General features: G+C 38.8%; 1 protein-coding gene across 4 annotated transcripts in view; it reads left to right on the forward strand.

Moving 5' to 3' along the window:
• Nucleotides 1-21,590, forward strand: part of dennd2b (DENN domain containing 2B) — a 60,757-nt gene that overhangs the window by 13,196 nt on the left and 25,971 nt on the right. For 2 of the 4 annotated variants that reach the window (XM_079605225.1, XM_079605224.1), the window contains exons 2-4: nucleotides 8,516-8,611; nucleotides 12,010-13,257; nucleotides 19,834-19,970. In XM_079605225.1, the coding sequence (XP_079461351.1) occupies nucleotides 8,538-8,611; nucleotides 12,010-13,257; nucleotides 19,834-19,970 (1,459 nt within the window). In that variant the 5' untranslated portion in view covers nucleotides 8,516-8,537. Of the gene's footprint in view, nucleotides 1-8,515; nucleotides 8,612-11,362; nucleotides 11,634-12,009; nucleotides 13,258-19,833; nucleotides 19,971-21,590 lie in introns of those variants that run through there. The other 2 variants (XM_079605226.1, XM_079605227.1) reach the window with 2 other exon arrangements.

Consider the following 21,590-nt stretch of genomic DNA (forward strand, 5'->3'; position numbering starts at 1 on the left):
ATGGGTTTCACCTTAGTTTTCCGTCAAATATCATGATTAAATTTACAAAAAACTTACCACTATGAAACATGCAGTCCGCTTTGCATGATCCTCTTGTTCATTAACATTGTCAGGGTCTGAATCAGACTTGAATTGGTTTGAAATGGACGCCATCCTTAATATTTACACTATCTTAATAGATAGTGTGCGTGAACACAGGCGCTTGACACGTGCACTAGAAAGTTTGCCCTTGTCTAGTGTCTGCGTTACTTCTTTCAAGAAGTTGTGACCACTAAAATGTCTTTGTACTCATTTAAATTAGAGTCACAAGTAGGGCTGCACGACAATGGTTAAAGTGATAATCACGAATATTTTTCTCAAAATTTATAATCACGGTTATTGTCGATGTCATTTGAATGTCATTTGAGGAATTTTTGCACTTTCATGTAAGCAAAAACACATTAAGAGAACGTCAACTTGTATAGTTTAATTTCCCCTTTACTTTCGGTTAACTTTTAACCAGTTAATTATGAGTGTCCTTAGTAGTCTTTTTTTTCTTTTTTCTACGATTGTGCTAGTGCTTGACCAGTACAGTACATAAACTCTTGAAAATGCAAATGTTCTTACAGATTTTTAGAGATGTGTTTGGGAAAAATATTATGTTATTCTATCTATTGAATCTATGGCAGACATGATAATCCAAGAACTATGATTCCAATGATTTTATTTTCATCCAAGTTTAAATAAACATAAAGCATTCATTGTCTTTTACAATATATTCAGTATGAATTTTTAGGTTATGTGGTTTTCTGGCAGTTTCTCAGAGAAATGGGAGCAGCTCTTGCTCTTCCTGTTGTAGATCAATATCTGAGAGAAAGAGATGATTGTTTCTCACTGAAATGGTGCCACTGTGCAGATGAAAGAGTCACATGGTTACTGAGCATATTAAACATGCAACTGGAGTAATGAATCATATTGATGAATGTTTAATGATGCCAGCTTTTAGTGAGCAAGCTAAAATAAATATGACCGTTGTTTCCTGTGAAATCAATATGTTGTAATGCTTGTATGCCTGCATTATGAGTTCATGGCTTTGGTAATTACATTTAATGTTTTAGTGATACATTGTTGGAACAAACCCTGCTTCTTTGCAGTCATCCATGCAGAGCAGACTGATGTGGAACAGCATCTTTAATAAGCAGATTGTCAATCACACTCAGCAGGTCTTTTTTCCCTTCCAATATTTCTTGACATAAGCAGGTTATACGTCTCAGTCCATTTGCAAGTCATAACTTGTTTTATGAAGAAATTACTTTTACTTCTGAACTACATCAACAATTCTGTATCCAAAACCTTTTAATATCTTTTAGTTTAAAGGGGCAATGGGTGATTCTCTACAGAAACATTTTTGTTATGCTGGTTGAAAGTCTCCTCATATAGCAATCACTATAAGTGGTCTAAATGTATTTTTATAAATATAGGCTATATTGTCTGTGGAAGACGTAGGACCATAAAATGTTCGTTCAATCATTGCATTCGGTCCGAATGAAATGTGTTCCCTGTCAGTCAACGTTCGTTTGCATACCACTGCACAGCCTGTTCACGCAGATATCATACGTCATCAGATTGTTCTCTTATGCTGTGTAAACAGAGCGAGAATGGGAGGCAATCAGTTGTTTACGTTCGTTATTGTAGTACCGTATTTTCCAGACTATAAGTCGCACTTTTTTCATAGTTTGGCTGCTCCTGCGACTTATAGTCAGGTGCGACTTATATATCAAAATACGGTACTCACTGTACTGTAAAGTTGTCTCACCGGTGAATGACACATGATGTAATCCAATAAAGTTGCCTCTGGTCTGTGCGCTTTCATGTGTTTTGGAGGAGGTGTGGCTTTGGATGGTGATTTGTATAGGGAGGGACGATGGGTTTGTATGCTTTCAATGTTAGCAGGCTAAAGTTAGCATTTCCCAGATCACCTAATGCACCTTTAATTGTAATTTTAAGTACTGCATTTTGCATTGTGCTTTTTGGAAGAAAAAGTGCTCTGCAGTCTAAATGATAGTGATGCTTCGATAGTGTACAATATTTCCATGTTCAGCATGCTTTATTTTTACAGCTGTTCATCATTCAACAGCTCAGTAAAAATATTCAGTCTGGTTGGAAAAAATAGGTTCCGGAAAAATTTCGCCTCCCAGGTCATAGAAAAGAAAATATTTTCATTTTCAGTTATGTTTGGTCATAACTGTATCTTTTGTTTGCAGCTAGAGTGATTTTTGTAAAAAAACAACAACAACAACCTTTTGAAGTTTTCAGCTGGAAATATTCTACGCTAATCACTGCACTGTGAGTCAAAAGTAACCTCAGAGCAGCTGATTTTGTTGCAAACAAAGCTGTGGGAAAGTCAACTATTACTGAAATAATGACCTCCCATCAGACTTTTTAACTCAGTGCCTATCAAGATAGATTAGTTCATTCCTTGTTAAATCATTGCCACTGGAATCTACACCATTTAGGGCTGGAAATATGACCTAAAATCAAAATCTCGATTAATTGACCATTTTACCTCGATTACAATTAATGAACGATTATTATTTTTTTTTTTTGCTTTGTTCCCCCCCCCCCCCCCCCCCCCTTATAGTTCACTGACAAGGTTTGTACTGTAAATATGCTCAACTATTAAATGTGGGATATTTTATTTCTAATAAAAGAGTGCATTTCTTTATCTTTGTGATTTTAAAATAATTGAACCGGGACTCGAACTCGGATTGCCTTGTGCAGAGCTAAGGCAAATGCCATGGCGCTGTCCACAGTGCGATTGCTCCTACATAACAGCTCACTTTCTCGCAGTTATTTTGTCTATGGGTGACGGTCGTAACATTTCTTACAGATTTCTGCTCGTTCTAAACCAGATACAGATAAATTAGCACAATGAGAGTACATTTATTTGAATGCATTAACGAGAGAGTGATTGCGTGTGTGAATTAATCTCTCTATTAATTGTGAAGCTGTGGGTTGTATACTTCAAAAGTAGAAAAATCTATGCTATAACTGTTGAGTTTCTAAGCTACATTAGTGATAAACCACAGGACAGCATTGACAATGCCAGTTTAATGGTATTATAGCAGAATAAATCAAGATATTATCAATAATTCATCAAGGTTGAAAATAAACTACAGCAGTCTGAATATGAGCGGTTAGAGGGCCCTCCAGTTAGATTGAAAATGAAGATCCATGTTCTTTGCAGTCCTCCGAAACAGGAAATGGCTGACAGAAGGAATGCTGTCCCTCCTCTCATCTGTCTCTGTTGGGCTTTTATTTTTGCTGCTGGTTGGCCGACTACTACATACAACATTTTCCTGTAAACAAGCCCCCAGTGCACCCAGTTACACCCCAGCCCCCTTTGTATTTAAGTGCTTGTAATATTGACCTCCTTATAAACCATAAACAGCAGTACGAGTGAACGCATGCCAAGACGGGAGGTGTTCCTTCTGCATGTGGAAGATAGTTTCTTCCCACTTCGGTTTCTGATGAGGCCCTCTAATTTGATGGGAGGAAGTGGCAAGTGGTATGCGCAAGGCACTGTGGTTGTGAGGGGTGGCTAGTTAAGATGTCCTTTAGCGTGAAGACAGTGTGCAATGTGTGTGTGTTGGTGTGAAGAGCTTGTGATTGTGGTGAGGAGAACATCTGAGATCATAGTTATGTTAAAAGGAAACTCTGGATTCAATTCAAGTTAAAGTTACAGTAAATAGAAATTCACATCTCTTTCCAAAATGCATGCAACTCACCTTATTGTAAATGAATCAGCAATTGAAACGTATAATTTTGTTTCAGCCATTCATGTTTCTTTTTTATCCCCCCCCCCCCCCTAACTGTGTAATTCTTAAAGCTACACTGTGTCATTTTTTAAGTTGATTCTTAGCAAAAACCACTTTGTTCTTTCAAAATTATATGTGCTCATTGATGTATAATTACTTCTACCAACTAATCAAGCATTCTCGTAAGCGTAGAATCTGCCATTTATAATACATACGGGTGAGCTGCTCGAATGGCGGAAGCCTAGCCAAAGATTTTAGGCCTAGCCAAAGAGGGACATACCTGGAAATTCAAGCTTCGCCTTTTCGCGTTTTTACATTCGGTGGCACCGTGACGAATGTGAGGGAGAGATTACTCCGCGACTGCCGGGAGATTTTAAATAATACGGCCACCGTAGGAGTTAAAACGCCCTCGGAATGGGAGGGGCTAGAAAGTAATATTCAGTTTGATAGTCACATACAATTTCACCGCTAGGTGGGAGTAATTCCTACACAGTGTAGCTTTAATCAAAATGTCATAACTTGATCATCCGGGTCAAACTACAGACTTATCTCTGGTGCCGGAAATCTTCAATCATTTAGCCTACCCCACCTCTTTCTTACTATTGACTGCAAGCATTTAGATCTGCCTCCATCCAATTACCAACGATGGATAGAACCAAGACACTGTACTAAATTTATTTCTTTATTTATACATTTATTACATGGAAGAAAATATTTGTTGCTACTTTCATTAGATTGCAACTTTAAGTATTTGTAGATTACTAGGGGTGTCATGATTCCTTGAGTAAAAAAAAATCCTTGATTGCAATTTACCCCTGTCGATTAACCGGCAAAATAAGTGGCCCATTCAACGGATGAGAATCCATGAACCGCATTATTAAACCATTTTATAAGACTGCACGATATAGCATAGGCTATATGCTATACAGCATAAGTGCCATTTTAAAATCACAAACGCTGCGATTTAGTTAAATTAATATATGCACTGTGGGTTTTTAGAGCGAAGCTCGATGCTTAAATGAATTGCATGCGGGCAGGTTATGCGTTTTTTCTGCATTAGGTTGTTTATAACATCTGGGATCACAACGTGCGTCATTTCATTTCACCAGATTTGTAACGTAAATCATAAACCTATGCCAACACAGGAGAATACATACATTTTCTTTTAAATGCAGATTGTTGTTCATCAAGATTTCAAAATAAAAGTTCAAACCCTCACATGTCCACATGATCTTATTCAAGAAATGACAGTGGCTGTAGCATTTATATCATAAAGAAGTGGCCAAATATTAAAGATTAAGTGGACATTTTAATTAAATGCTTTTCAGCCAATATTGAACAATAATTTGAACTGATGCTGTAAAGTGTAACTAAAACAATCCCCAGACCGTTGGTACCCTCTGCAGTATTAACTGCAGTATTAATGACATAATGTACATAAGGTTGATTATGTTTATATATTAGGCCTACATTATGCATTTTATGATGTTTGTTCAATAAACCCATATATCTTTAGCCCATAGGCTATAGCTTTATGTTATTACTTTAACCAATTATTATTGGCTCATTGTTATTTTATATGAATGTTAAATAATTTTAAAGGCTATTTTCACTTAGGTCTATTTTTATTTGCACAAAAAATAATGATTTAACGAATAAATAATTGAACGATTACCCGATTTACCAAAATCATTGTTAGTGACAGCCCTAATCACCACAATAGATAATTTGTCCCTTGTTTCCTTAAAGGGGTGGTAAAATGCCCTTTGCACAAGATATAAAATAAATCTCTGATGTCCCCAGAGTGTGTGTGTGTGTGTGTGTGTGTGTGTGTGTGTGTGTGTGTGTGTGTGTGTGTGTGTGTGTGTGTGTGTGTGTGTGTGTGTGTGTGTGTGTGTGTGTGTGTGTGTGTGTGAAGTTTTAGCACAAAATACCCCACAGATATTTTTATATAGCATGTTAAAGTTGTCACTTTTTGAGGGTTTGCAAAAACGCACCGTTTTGTGCCTGGCCCTTTAAATGCAAATGAGGTTTCAAGAGCTCATGTGTGTTAGCAGCTGCAATTACCTCACGCAGACACACTTAAATTGCAGAAACTGTTCTGCCTTTATTAAAACGGAGTCAGACAATGATGGAGAGACTCAAGAAGAGCTTGAGTCTCTGTTGTAGAATGCAACAGGACGTCTCTGAATGGTTAGTTGATGAATTTATGTTGCTGATGTGGAGTTAACTATCTTCATTTAGCATATTCTGTCATGGTAATATATAAATCGCTCGTATAGGAACTGTTGTGAGATGCACACAGAGTGACTTTCTATTGCATCTGAAAAGATGGATGCTAAAAGGATTAGTTCACAGTTTTTGGTTCCCATTGACTTCCATAGTATTTTTTTTCCTACTATGGAAGTCAATGGGAACCAAAAACTGTTTGGTTACTGACATTCTTCTAAATATCTTCCTTTGTGTTCAGCAGAGGAAAGAAATTCATACAGGTTTGAAACAACTTAAGGGTGAGTATATGATGACAGAATTTTCACTTTAAAAGTGAACTAATCCTTTAAGTTTGAGCCTGCTCACACATGTACTCTTATACAACAACTTTTCCTCTTCTCAACATGGACTGCGTGTTCCCGGGGGAGGGGTTTATGTACATTTTAGGGTTGGTGATGTCACTAACCCGGGAGGAATGTCGTGTAGTCCCTACCAGCCGTTTGTTGTAGTCGTTTTCTTTAAAAGCAAATATCTTCCTTTGCTTTGAACTTTGAGCGTTGAAACTTTGCAGATGTTGTTTATGCTCAAACAGCAACATTACACACTAACTAAAGTTAGAAAAGTGAAATCATACTCAACCACCCCTTTAACAAAGAGCTACAATCTGTTATGATGAGGCACTTACAACGGTAGTAATTTTAGGCCAGTTTTTGGAGGATTGAAAAGCAGAGAATATAGTTTTATATTACAATTTATAATTTTATAAAAACTTAAATTGTTCTTAAAAACGTATTCTTGTTCCTATTGTTGTTAAAAACTGTGACCTGTAAATTTGTTTTTCAAAAAGTTGTAGAATTGGATTTAACAAATAAGGTTAATGATTTATTTTTTTGCACACTAAAATCATGTTAACAGTGTTTATATCTTATGACAAAAGTGATTTGATGTTTAGTGCCTCACTGTAACCCAGATTTTTCTGGGAAAATTTTGTCAGTTGAGCTTAATTTGTATATTCATAATATTCCGTTTAATAGTTTTTGGGATGTAGCTAGGCTATAGAGTCAATTGAAGAAGATCTGTTCATCCAAAATCATTAAAGGGACTTGCTGTGCAAAGCATGGCCTTTTAAATCTGATTTACTGCTCATCAAAGATTTTCAAGTCTTGTTATGGCTTCAACTGACAAAATGAAAAACTATCCCCCTTCCCTCTCTCAACAACCAACCTGAGTCTCAGTGTGCTCAAAGCTCCCAAAACCACAACTCCCTGACCCAGCTTGTAAAACTAATATCTGTCATTAAACAGGTTTTTTTTAGTCCTAAGGTGCAAATGTTCATGGGAAAAAGCAATCACTATTTAATGAGCCAAGAGACTAGCTCAGCTTTGTTCATCTTGGCTACTCTATTCAAACAGACGTTAATACAAACACACTCCAAACATTGCTTCATAGACTAAAGGCACTTGGCTTGGATCTCTGATTCTACAAACAGATTTTTTTGAACCTCTCTTATACTAACAGGCCATGTAAACCGGCTCTGTAATTACCTTCAGGTCTTAGTGCTGCCATTCTTTAGACTGCATATTCTGGGGTTGTAAAAATCAGTTCACAATTTAATGTTGCTATTATTAGTGGTGCTTGGCAACAATTACTATTATTATTGCTCAAATCTGGGGGTCGGAAATAAAACCCTTAACCTAAAATCAATATTTGCTTTATATTTTTCTTGGGGATCTACTGTAGTTCAGGATTTTCACCTGCCAGTTAATAAAAAAGGCCAGAAAATGCTAAAGCAGAGACCGGTTGGGCTTCTTTTTTTTTTACTTGGGCCAGTAAGCAATTGACCATAATACCCTAGAAACCACACATAACACCCTAGTAATTGCAAAGCAACATGCTAAAAATCAATTAGATTACTTCAGTAACAATATAGCAATGCCCTGTCAACCACGGATCATGGCAGCAACTTTTTCATGGGTAAATGCAGTCTTTTTTATGAATGTAGGCATCTGTTTTTAAGCTGGCGTGTATTTTTTTCTCTGAATGATATGTGGTATGTTATACCTCAGTATCTTAAACAAGATTTATTACCTGCATCTAAAAACACAAACCCACTCTTCTCTTGAAACATGGTGGGGCTGTCTGGATTTTTTGTGAGGATCAGAGATTTATATACATGACAGGGATAATAGTGCTGCTCTTTTGTAGAGATCAAGGTCCATATTTGTTGTGTTTGACTCATATTTGCCAGTCAGGGTTAATCCATGGGTTAGTCTTGTGGGCCAAGAAAGAATAGTTTCCCACTATGTCCATTGAATATGTTTTTAGATCAAATTGAAATTGTCTTTGTCATCTGCATTTAATACATCTTGTCTTGTTCATAGAGAGAGATCGGCTGGTTTATGGTCGCAGACTAGTGCAGAAATGTTCAGTATTTATATAATCATAGTACATTTACTTTAAAGGTCATGATACAGCTTTCTTATGAAAGTAACTTTTTTTTTAATCAGGTGAGGGGGCTGTCAGAGGGAGATGACTGCCAACAAGAGCTCCAAAACTGCACCGAGAGCAGGAGCGGCTAAAGATCCACAGGAAAACTCAGACAGGTGAGAGTCATGATGATGAGTCAGCAGTTTTTGTCCATTGTTTGTGCTTTTTCAGTTATTTACAGAAAGCTATTGTTTGTGACCAATGTGGTAAAACAGCAACACAAAATGACGTTACCACTATTGTAAGTTGTGATGTACCTCCTAAAGGCCCCCAGCAAGCAATTTTGCTTTTAAAAGATGTCTAATAGCCGTCCAAACACAGCCCTGACGTCTAGGCTAAAACAAGACGAAATGTGGGCTGTCAATTAAAATTTAACAGACGTCTAATAGCCGAAGAATAGACACACAGGCTACACATAGAACATGTCAACGAAATGAAACCGAACACCTTGTAATCACTGTTGACTTTGCTTACATAATGTAATATCATACATCTCATACAAGTTATTTTGGGAAAAACGGCATGTAACCAAATTCAAGGTTATTTTGGCTAAAAGTTGGTTACTCATAGCCGGACTATATCGGGTCTATAGTTAACCGAAAAGGTGAAATGACGTCTATTGCTTGCTGGGCCCTTTCACAGCGAGGATGAAAGCTAATACTTGTTTAACTATAAAGTTTTAAGAATTCTTCTAATAAGAATAACAAAGGCCACACCACAGTTATAATGATAACAACATAGAGGAAAAATATAGTTGGAATCACTTTCAGAATGATTGTTTTCCAGCTGATTAACAGTAAAAACATTAACAGCCAATCAGAATCTACACGAATTTAAAGAGCTTGACCATTAAAAGCAGCAGGCTACATAATAGACAGAATGCTATCATCCATTGGCGCCGTGGACACTAATCTATCTAGATATCTTTATAGATATATTTCTTGGTTTGAACAGTGCTTAATAGTGCTTTTTTTTAGCTCTGTTCTGAGATCGTGTTTTAATTAACATTTAGAGGATAAATGTATCAGAAACAAATCTGGACCGTTGTTTTTGTAGCAATTCACATTTAATCTGTATGAATAATTAAGTTTTTATTTTGTATATTAGTTAGATGTGCTAGATTTGACTGCTCTATATAGTTGGGGTTTAAATTAAGAATTAAAAAAAAAAAATTCCTTTCCACAGCTTGCCTAAATATTCATAGGCAACGACTGCTTATGATAACCAAAACTTTTATCAATAATTGAGGAGTTGCTGAAATAGACAACTGAGTCCATCGATGCTTCATAGGCCAAACTGTTGTATACAAAGCTAAAGTAAACATCCTGGTTATGAGTAAAAGCCAGGAAGTTGATTAGAAAAGAGGTTTTGTGCTATTTTTGGCCTTTGCTTAACTATGGAGCTTTGCAGTTGCTATCAGAACAAGTGAAGAGCATCTTTGAAGAGTGAGAGGAGTTACTTTCATAATTACCTTTGAACACTCTGATGTCAGAAATATTCATCAAAGTAAATTGTGATTTATGCGAAGAAGTGTGTGGGGAAAATGATGGCATAGTTTTTGCTAGCCTCTCTTCCTAGACATGGATAATACGCCTTCAGCTGTAAATCACAAGCATTGGAGAATGCTGAAGAAGCAGATTTATGTTAGATGAGGGTGGCGGTAGGTAGGCCTTGCACTGAGAATATGCCCTTTTTATAGCAAAGATAATAGCTGAAAAAATAACTCAATCACAGATGAAATATCCACATTTTTGTGGGGGAGAACCCACTGGATCTGGGCTTGACATATTTCTTTTGATGTGTGTTCCTGGAACCTCATAGTTTCACCATCCTGGCACAGCTTTCCAACAGGAAATGGCCTGTGGTTGACATTGCCCTCAAGACCCAGAAAGAGCTAAACCAGCTCTGGTATCCCACTCGGTCCATGTGTGGCCAGACCAGCTGGCTTCCCCAGAGCTGGCCTTGTTTTTACTGGGCCTGTCCGGCCTCTCAGAGAACCTTGTCAGACCACAGACACAAACTCATGGCGGATTCAATGAAAGCATTCTCAAACTGATGCTTTTCTTTGAGCAAAGGATTTTACATGAGCCTAATACTGCAGTTATAAAAACAATAATTTATGCTTTGTTGGAGTCTTCGTCCAGTCCAGACAGTTGTGGAGACATATTTAGCAGTGTTATTCTATAGAAAACATCTGACCAAAGATTATATAACTTTAATTGTGCTATGAACACCAGCCTTGATGCAAAAATGTTCCTCCTAAACAATGTCCTCCATCTCCTTTTGACAGATTTGACATCTGTCCATCCCTCCCCTTTGATTAGACAGGATAAGACTGTTTTTTTCTCAGGCCAGGGATCCATTGTAAAGGATGAACCTAAAGAATCTGCTTTAACATACAATACAGTCAGACTCAAATATAACATGTTCCTGTCACTGTTTCATGCAAAGAGGCCTTTCCTTTAATTCCCTTCTAAATCAACTCTTTTGTGCAGCCTACATGATTTTGTAATGATAAAAGATTTAACTTAGCTGAAGATACCATAATATCATGAAAACAGCTGAAAATTGTTGTTTTTGAAAGTTGGGAACAACAGATTGTGCAAGTTTGTCTGCTTGTCATATTTGGTGGTGCTGTATTGTACTGTAAATGTGGGGGGATGACTTTACATTTATTTCCATGCAACACCTGCTTGACTGCAGGTGGCATGGTGTTTCTCTGCCCTTTTTCATGGGAAGGGTTGTATGGTGAGATTTTTGGTTGATCTGTCCCAACCTGCACCCTGGATCATACTCTTGGCTTCCTCTCAGCTTCAACTTGTTATTCTAACCACCGCTGTGACATCAGATCTGCCTGCCTCAATTTCACTGAGGTGTGGGCCAAGTCGATTTCTAGTTCCTGGAAGCTCATGAGCGGCATTAGATTTTGAGGTGGATGAGAAAGTGTTTGTGTGTCTGAGGAGACTGAAATGAGGTCAGCAGGGTCTTTAATATCATTGCTCAGCAGTGAGCAGTGTCTGATTGCTGAGTGAACAATCGGCCTAAGAATGATGAGGATGCTGAGGTTGACAAGTCGGCAAAGAGAAACAAACAGTTGCTGCATAGGACATACGTCTAAGAAGCTGAGGGTTAGTGAGGGTGAGTTCATTTATATCCCTCAAGTTTAATAGTTTCAATGTTTTTTTGTTTGGGAGGTCCATATAAATGTTCTTCAAAATTATTGTCTGGAATGATTTGTTATTCTGTTTACGTTGGCTTGATGTGAAGGATTCTACACCGCCAAATATATGTCAGGTTGTTGTTGTTCTTTCCCATAACTAACATTTCCTTTTATCTGAAATCATTTTTAAAGTTCTCCGTTTGCATTATGTTACGTGTTCTGATTATAACACAGTAACTAGTATTTTTTTTGTGTTCTTATTCATAGTGTTTGTGAGGATATAACACTCTTCTGTGCCAAGCATACTTTTTTCAAGGATTTCTTAATCTTTCTGCTGATTTACTTTTGTTTCAGGTGTCAATCTGTGTCTTCACCTCCAATTCTTACTACTGGAAAAGAGCCAGGTTCCTCTCATCTCACTGGCAGTGAGGACACCAGTCAGCCAGGAAGGTACGCTAAAGCTGACGCTAAACTCTGGACCCAAAAGAACTGGAGCTGTAAGACTGCCAGCTTGAGAAGTGGCGCCTCTCTCTCCACTGACTTTGAATGTCAAAGCAGGCTCTCCAAATCTAGGAGCATTAGCTGTCTGGACAAGAGGCTCACCATCCATAAGCCACCAAGCAGCGATAACCAGGATCAGAAGGAGAACCAGCCACAACAGACCCCCCCTGTGGGGGATGGATTGAATACTGGACCCCTCAGCTGGAGTACTCTTTCAGTAGGACCTACCACCAAGCTTGGGCACAAGCGCACACTCTCACTTAGTTGTACTGGGACCTGCGCCTCATCTGTCGCCATACGCAAAAAGATCTCGGAATGGGAGGGTCGGAAGGCGGCTCTGCCTAGGATGAGCCTTTGCCTGGAGAAGAGGCCTGGAGGTGGGAGCGAGGGTTGCCCAAGTCTGCTGTCCTCACCCTGCAGCGAGAAGACCTTTGACTTTAAGGGTGTGAGGAGGATGAGCACAGCATTTTCTGAGTGCTCCTACCCTGAGACTGAGGAAGATGAGCATGTATCAGATCGAGAAGCTCCTGTAAGGTTCCAGAAAAGGCCTTCAAAGACAGAGTCCTCAGGGATTTTCCTCCTGTCGGCACGCAAGGAGACCTCAGCTGTGCTCAGCCGCATTAAAAAAATTGAACAGGTATTAAAGGAAAGTCCCTCTTCGTCCCCACCTCAGTATCTTAGCAATTGCTACGGCCTTGACAAGTCCAGGCAGAAGTCTTTCACTATCAGTGGGATCGAGGACTTGGACAGCACTTGTGGAAGCAAGCGGAGCAGCATCTGTTCTGTGGCCACAGAACCTGAAGCTTCTCCAGGCTCTGATAGACTTTCTAAGCTCAAGCAGAGATTCAGCATCAGCTCTACCAGATCAGAGAGCCCAGAACTCCCTACTGCACAGGACTCTTCAGGAATTACAGTGAACCCTTTGCCCAAACCCAAACGAACATTTGAGTATGATGCCAACCGGAATCACAGAGGCTTGTTGCCTGGTAATGGACTACCTCCCACCACTGAATCTCCACCTCCACTTCCTTCCACCCCAGCACCTGCTATAATGAGAAATTCCAAGACAGATGAAAGCTTGCCTAAGAAGACTCAAGATAGGTGAGAAACATGATTATCTTCCACAGTGGATGAATGGTATGCATGCCTGTATAGTAGTATGTTGCTATTTAGCAGATTAATTTATCCAAAGAATCATGTAACAGATACACAACGTAAGTTGGGGATAATTGTTTTGCTCAAGGGCACAATGGTGATGGCTCAGGGCTTGCTCCTTGTGAGGATCAAACGGACAACCTTACGTGTACTAGCTGTGATGCTTAAAAGGTACCTTCAACCTAGACAAAAGTTTAGGAGAATATTTAATTTGATATTTTCCATACAATGCAAGCATACAGTTGCCATGTGCCATATTCCAAGACTTCAACCATATTTTTCGGTTTGTTGTAAATGTAAATTGTTTTCTCACTGCTGTCTGAAGATGTATGTTGCATTCATTCATTTAACAAATTACTTATTCATACTGCACAAGAACCAATACCATTCTGATGTCAAAAATGGTGTTTTGAATGTGAATGAGATATTAGAGCTGTGGTGCAGGGAAAGATTTTCAGTCAATTAGGTCTATAGCTATCGATTATTTTAGTAGTCAAGTATTTTGCCGGTTACTCAACACGGGTAAATTGCAATCGAGGATTTTTTTTAAATCAAGTACTCGACTTAAATCGAGGAATCGTTACAGCAATACAGTCAATATCACTAAAGCAATTAAAAGGTTTGGAAATACTGGAGGAGTAAATAATGAGAGAATTTTCATTTTTAGGTGAAGTATTATTTAAAACACCATAGCTTTTCCCTACATTCAGTGGTGTAACATTTTGGTTGTCTACATTGCTCCATGTTGTTGTAGTACATGTCATAGTACTGTTTGTTTTAAGGAGATTTCTCATATTTAAAAGTGTCTAATATCTAGATGTAAACCTCCAATAAGTCCAAACTAAAGACTAGACAGACAGATTTGTGTTGGAGAAAGAAATAACATGTCAGAAAATGACTGAGAAGCACTGAATTTGTGTACTTCCACCTAGTCGGTTCCCCCACGAACAAGAGATCATTTATTTTTCTTGGATAATGAAGTGTATAAAACTTGTCCCAAGAATGTTGAAAAGGATAAGGACCACAGGCCAAGCATTTGTTTTGTTGACATAGCTCTGGACTTTGAATTATTGGCTTTTGTTTCTGACTTCATAGTCTCTCACAGTGAATTGGCCTCTATAGTTTCACAGATTCTTATATTACAAATCAAGTAAGCAAAATTAAATTTCCTGTCAGGCATTTGACGGCAAGCAGAGATCAACATGGAGATGCTAGTTTTCTCAGGGTTGCATAATTTTACCATATTAGGTGAGTTTGTTACTTTTCAAATGTTACACAATTGTTCTGTGAATGGCACACATCATATTTTTCCCTCTTTTTATCTTCACATTGAGATTCAAACCGATACTGCTGAAATAGTCAATGCTTATTAACGTTTAATTTTCCAAATTTAGTTCAGAAGTCCAAAAATAGCACAAGCAATAACTTCAACAGTTCCATAAAACACTTTTGAGTTCATTTTTAGAAACCCACCAGTAAAATACAGAAAATTAAATATTTTTGGAGGTTCAAAGACCTCAGAGACGTTGCTTCATCTCCTCTTGTTAAGTTGATATAACACTGCTTCATGGTGCTGCTTTTTTGAGGCCTCTCATGTTGTTTATAACTCATATTCCTCATGGCCTTGTGAATGATCTTTGGCACAAGGATTGTTTAGCCCAGTTACTGGGTATGGAGAGCTGCCAGGTTCTCGTGATGGAGAACGTCTAGGTTCTAATGTAATCCCCGTTACCTGAAGGAGGGAACCGAGACGTTACGTCGGACTGACGTCATGGGGTCTCTTCTGGGAGCCCAATCACCTTCAAGTGGTAACAAATGAGCCAATGGACATTGGCCAGTGAGATTTACATGCCGAGTCACACCTACCCATACGGGTATTAATATGACTGGCATTACTCACTTTTGTGACAGGGGGGACATAACGTCTCTGTTCCCTCCTTCAGGGAATTGGGATTACATTAGAAATTAGGGGTGTAACAATATCCTCATGTCACGATTCGATACCACGATACTGAACTCACGATACAATATTATTGCGATACTCCAAGACATATGGTAAAAGGTGAAGTAGCCTATACGCTGAGTTTCAGTTCATTTATGAGACGCGCTCCAGTTCACAAGCAATGCAAATGATCGCGCCTGCGCCTTGCATGTTCTGATTATATTGTCTGCTATATTTGCTTCTCATTTATTAAATCTAGGCAATTTGTTGATGAAACATTGATTAACATTAAGATACAATTTATACAAAACTAAATTCACTTTAAAGAAAGGCTTTATACAAAACAAAACCTAATGAAGTGGTCAAAATCATGTCTGACCCATTCCATATGTCTCCCGATATATTGCGCATCTAATGATCATATCTTACTCATGCTGTTCACTTTTCATATAATCAACATAGATGAAATAAAAAAATAACATTCTATTATTTAAACATGCATATGAAACTAAATGTGTTTCTTTAATGGCTACAACACGTATAGTAGGCCTACAGTACAGAGAAATTTAATGTCAGAGCGGAATTCGAGCGAACGCGTTTTACTGGTGACCATATGGGGAAGGGGTGCGATTTCCAAATAATAATCTAATAATTCCCAGCGATCATCAAATATTATTTTTGCTTAAAATGCCCATCCCTACCATAAATGCACTTTTTGTTCTGATGCTGGTGCTATTAGTTTCCCTCTTCTGTTCAGTGTTAACAGGTTGAGTTAGAACATGCGTTAGGCTATAATTTCATATTATAATGCTCAGGTTAAAACTGACTTTATTATTATTATTATTAGTAGTATTATGTCCAGGGTATAATAGCTAGGTTAAAAACAGATATTATATTATATATTTTGTAGGGCTGTAATCTGCCAGTCGATTAGTCGATTGTTGGTCGATACGTTCTGGCTTGACCAAAATTCTGATTGGTCGATTTTTTGGCGCGTTCATTTCATCAGTTTTTCCGCATTCATTTCATCAGTTTTCCCGCGTTCGTTTCATCAGTTTTGCCGCGTTCGTTTCATCAGGTGGAAAGCACTAATTGCTAATGGGGGTGTTTTCAGAGCACCCCTGTTTCACAGGTAACAGTCTGTCTTCAGAACACCCCCCTTGTTTTCACTTCTTTTGGATTAGCCCAACCACCGGATAAGAGAGTCAGATTGAAGAAAGTAGGCTACTAGAAGGTTTGCTGAATATTATTTATTTAATTGTGAGAGCGTTTAATTCATAGTCAGTCCTCCTCTACCATGTCAACAAAGACATCGGCAGTGTGGCAGCATTTTTTTTTTTTTTATAGAAAACGGGAAAAAATTATTGTAGCCCAATGCGCAATGCGCTGTGCCACTGTTTGTATTAGTTTTGAGCCTATGCTTTATTTTCAGTTATGCACTTTATTTCGTTTTTGCTCTTGATCTGGTTTGTTTAATAAATATTATTGTTTTATTAAAATGGACGTGCCTTTTGTGTTTAAGAGTAAAGCTTTAAGTTAATAGTCTATTCGTGTCTCAGCCGCGAAGCTGCACTCCTGTGTTCAGCCTCACTCTGCGAGCTGTCAGTTATTATAATACATATGATAAAAACAATTGTCTAAATTATGTTGCATATTCCTCAAAAGTTCTTGTGATGATATCACTAGTTGACAACAGTACTATTTTCTGAAATCACAGGCTATGAAATTGCGCAGGTGCGCGTGATGCAACGCTGTCAGAGGCGACAGACTCGTGTGTCAGACTCATTTCAGTGCAAAATAATTAGGTCAAAAACGATTTAATATACTGCAAATAGCCTACTTTTTTTAAAATGTTTATTTATAATTCATTTAGGCGGACAACAAGGCTACCAAGTACTGCGCACAGTGCGCAGCTAATTAATTTAACGTTTTTTTTCCTAACGTCATTTTTAGTCGATTTTTAGTCGAAAATTTAGACTAAAATAATAATAATATAAATGCAGTTCAAAATGGCCTTTCTTTAAATGCAAATGTTCTTTGAGTATTTCATTTGTAAAGGTATAGCATGTACTCATTATACTCCTAATTACAAGAAGAAGAAAACTGCTCTTAAACTAAGTGTGTGACAGGCTGTGGAATGGCGTTTGGCCGAGGAAATTTTTTCAGTCAAAATACTTTTTTTTGCTTTAACCCTTGTCCTCCACTCCAAGCCATCTTGAAGGAAGGAAAGCACAACCGGGCATTTCGGGGCATTTCCGGGGCTCTTCCCATTGGGAAGAACACCACTCAGCAACTCAGCGAACAGACTCCACTCCAAAGCATAAGCTCGCCTCGTAGAGGGGGCTCTCGCTGAAGTGATAGTGTCAACTACCACTGGCGGTAGGTCACTTAAGTCCTACAGCTCCCGTCCAGAGACCACACGTGGAGGTTCCAGAGGTCTGGACGCAGGTGCCATATGATTCCCCATCTCTGAGAAAGCAGGTCCTTTCTCAGAGGGATCCGCCAGGAATGGGCTGTTGCAAGGATCATCAGTTCTGAGAACCAGGTCCAGTTGGGCCAGTGGCCCTAGAGGGTGAGGTCAGTCACTGTGCACAGTTCCTGCATCAATCCCTGGCTAAGAACTACCCTCGTGCATTGAGTGCTTTTGCCTGCAGGATGGCCATCGCATGCAAGGCAGAGATGGCCTGTCCTGCGGCACTGTGAGGCTTAGCAACCAGAGCTGCCATCATCTCACCGTCGCTGGACAGGAGCCTTGGATGATTCCTCCAGGTGGTGCCCTTTGCGGGCATAAATGCACCCCAATTGCACACTCCACCTGGGGAATCCCCACGAACCCCCTGACCGCCCACAGTCGAGGGTAGAGCGAGGGGAAACATTTTGAACAGATTTTTGCATTAATGTATCTCCATACTACCAAAGCTCTTCATTTATGGAAGAAAGGCACGGGGGCAAGGCGAGGCATTCTTCGCGTCACGCTTCGAGCCCCGAAACCAATCATCCAGCGTGATCGTTCAGAACAAGTATGAGTGCGCGGCGGCCCAGGCAAGCATGGCTGTCAACTCGGAATCCGATTCAACATGAGCAAACACCGCCGAAGTGGGAAGCTCAGCGTAATCTTCCTCTCCAGAGAAGATAGCCCTCTCACCAGTGCAGCTATCGGCATCTGATCCTCATCTGGAGCACCGAATGATGTGATTGGTTGCCGTGACAACCCACGCTGTCAGCCGGCAGCTCACCGGCACACGACACTCTGAGGTGCGGGAGGTCTGCGGGGTTTATTGGCGGAAAGCTCTCGCTGTAACCCTCGAACTCCCAATGTATTGAGAAGACCAACAAAGGGGAATCAAGCTTTTACGAGAAAGGAGAGTCACGATCCTCGTACCGACGTGGACATGTTCCCATGCATGAACCACCCACGAACGCCATCTCAGCATGCTAGGCATGTGAGACAACGATTGTGGCCGTCAGAAAAGGACAGGAAATAACCTCATCCAGGAATGCACGGATGGAGAAATGTCTTCAAAAAGGTCTTTTAGGAAATCTACTCTTACGCGCCGAAACGCTGAGGGGTAAAATGCTGCACTTATTTGTGCACACAGCACAGCCCTTTCAGGATGCGAATCACCGCTGTATGCACTCTCACAACGCCAGGAGAAATCTCCTCAAAATAAGCTCTTTTTAGCAATTAAAAGAGCTGTTTCTCTGCACAGGAATCCACTTTAGTTGAAGGGTGACTGTAATGAGCAATCGCTGTTCACAACCGCTCGGCTCCGAAGCAAAATATGAATGGTGGGCTTTTAAAAAATGGCGGGAGCTGGTGTTTTGCGTGCATTCGGCCAATCAGCGTACACTAACGTCACGGATAGTGCTGGTTTAGACCCTACTCTGAAGTAGGAGCTAAATTAGTTCCTAGAACTAAAATCGTTCCTAGCTCCTGTGGTGCGAACACGCCAAAATTCGGTTACTTTCGCTATAAGCCCCTTTTGTTTCCACTTGGAGGTGTTTGGGCTCCCAGGTGAGACCCCATGACGTCAGTCCGATGTAACGTTGAACCTCATGTACTGGAGCATTTCTACTGCTCTGCAATTGAGCCCATGTTTGACATTCCTGTGGCTGGACCAGTGTCAACCGTTTAGAGACTATAGGCAAGCAATTATATTGTGTCATGTCAAACTGCTAATTTGGGGTTCCAACTTTTGGTTAGCTTTCCAACCATGTTATTGTGTGTATATTGTCATGCAACGGCATTTTGGCTTCGTTTACATAAACAATAAATACCATCCAATCAGAGGCGGGAACTATATAAGTCATGTTTATTCAAGCAAGTTGTTCAATCCTCTCTTGTTGCTTAAAATTTTCACTGGTGTCTTCCCGAAAAACTGTTGAGCGATTGGACACATTTAAGATCCTCATAAGTGAAAGATGCTTTCATCTTCTCAGGTGGTCTGGCCTGAATGTGATCATTCAAATTAAAGATGTTTGCCTTAAGCCAAGCCAACAAAACCACTTTTCACTGATTCATCAAAAGTCATGTCCAAAGCTGTGATTTTTTTTTTTCTTTATCTCTGTTTGTTTTCCAGAGAATCGTGTGAGTCAGAAGATGCTGTCAGTCTGCCTTCCTCATACCCCTCCTCACCCACAGAGAATGGCACAGAGAAACACACTCGGCCCAGCTCCAAGAGCACACTCGAGGAGAATGCATATGAGGACATAGTGGGTAAGAACAGCCAACAGTTGGTGATAGATCCTACTTGCTCCCTTTTGATTGTGTGCTAAAGTTTTAACTAGGTACGTTTACCTTTTTTTTTCAATTGGAATGAATTAATTCCGAATGAATTCATTCCAGTTGAAAAAAAAGGTAAACGTACCTAGTTTTTCTTTTTTTTTCCAATTGGAATGAATTCATTCGGAATTAATTAATTAAGGAATCCGATCGTAGTGTTAACTTCACAAGCTTCAAATCGGAATTGTATTTATTTATTTTTTTACATATGCGCACTGCACAAATTTACAGTTCCCTGCTGTTTGCGCATACTATTCTCCTAAATGACTTCTTTTGAATATGAAAATGACTTTGGAAAACTTTTATTAGTTAGAAATATTTAATTTTATAATGGTATAAAAATATTTATTTTATATTTATAATTGTATTTTTAATTAAAAATATGTTATGTATTTTATATAAACATAATATATTATATTTATATAATATATTAAATATAATATATTATATATATATATATATATTAATAAATATATATAAACAATAAAAAAATTATTTTTATTTTCAATAATAACAGTTTTTTATATATATTTTTGTATTTCATATATTTCAAATAATTTATATAATAATTATATTATAACATAATTATAAGAAAGAACAAAAAAATATGTATATAATAATTTATTTATTTTATAATAAATGTATGAATGTCATAAATTAGCTATATATTTTTATATATTGTATATATTTTTTCCTTTAATATTTATCCTTTCATGTTTTTAATTAAAAAACATTATTTTGTATTATACATTTAAACTTTTGTATTCTTTTTTAAAAGATTATATTAAGTTTTATTTTGTGCACTCTTCACATAAGCCCTGGTTGAATTCCCTTTTTTGTCTACTAAAGGTGATGATGTACTGGCATGTGACACTGGCTGATTTTATGTGCTAAATTCCTTCCTGGCAGGAAATAGTCTGTGTGCACTAATGCTCAGACCCTAAGGGGGTTGACATTGTTACAACGTTCATGGGTCTTGCCCTGTGGCCAGACTGTAAATCTCTGTCTTGCTTTTGCTGATGAGGGTAGGGCATCAGGTGCTGTAAAGAAGTCTGGTTAAATAAGTCTCCAGTTGGCAAATGCGTTGAAGGAGTCAGGGTTTGGTAGGCTTGACGTTTATATGTCATATTGTTAGTTCTACAGCCAATAATACCGCCTTTGCTGCATGTTGTTCTAGAAATGATGATAGTGACTGGGTCAAGGTGGTGCATCAATCGCTAGCGGTTGGGGTGTGGGTGACTCTCAGCCTTTTCCCCATGACAACGGTTCCATTGTTCCAGCGAACACCTCGGGTGTGGGATCAAGCATTGCGGTTGCACATTTTTACGAATGCTGATTAGTTCCAGCTCTAACCACTGAGCTGGGGATTGGTGTAACAGTGTCTGACAGAGGCATCCAAGGGTGGTCTCCAGAAGCACCGGGCTGTGGTTAGCACAACAGTCTGTTTTCTCAGGCTGTCACTAAACAACCCAAGGTTTCTTCCCTGTTTCCTTCTAAAATATTGCAAAAAGTTTAAAACGTAAACAGTATTTATGGTATACATGTTAGCCTGCA

Source organism: Phoxinus phoxinus, assembly GCF_949152265.1.
Source record: "Phoxinus phoxinus genome assembly, chromosome: 2".
NCBI lineage: Eukaryota > Metazoa > Chordata > Actinopteri > Cypriniformes > Leuciscidae > Phoxinus > Phoxinus phoxinus.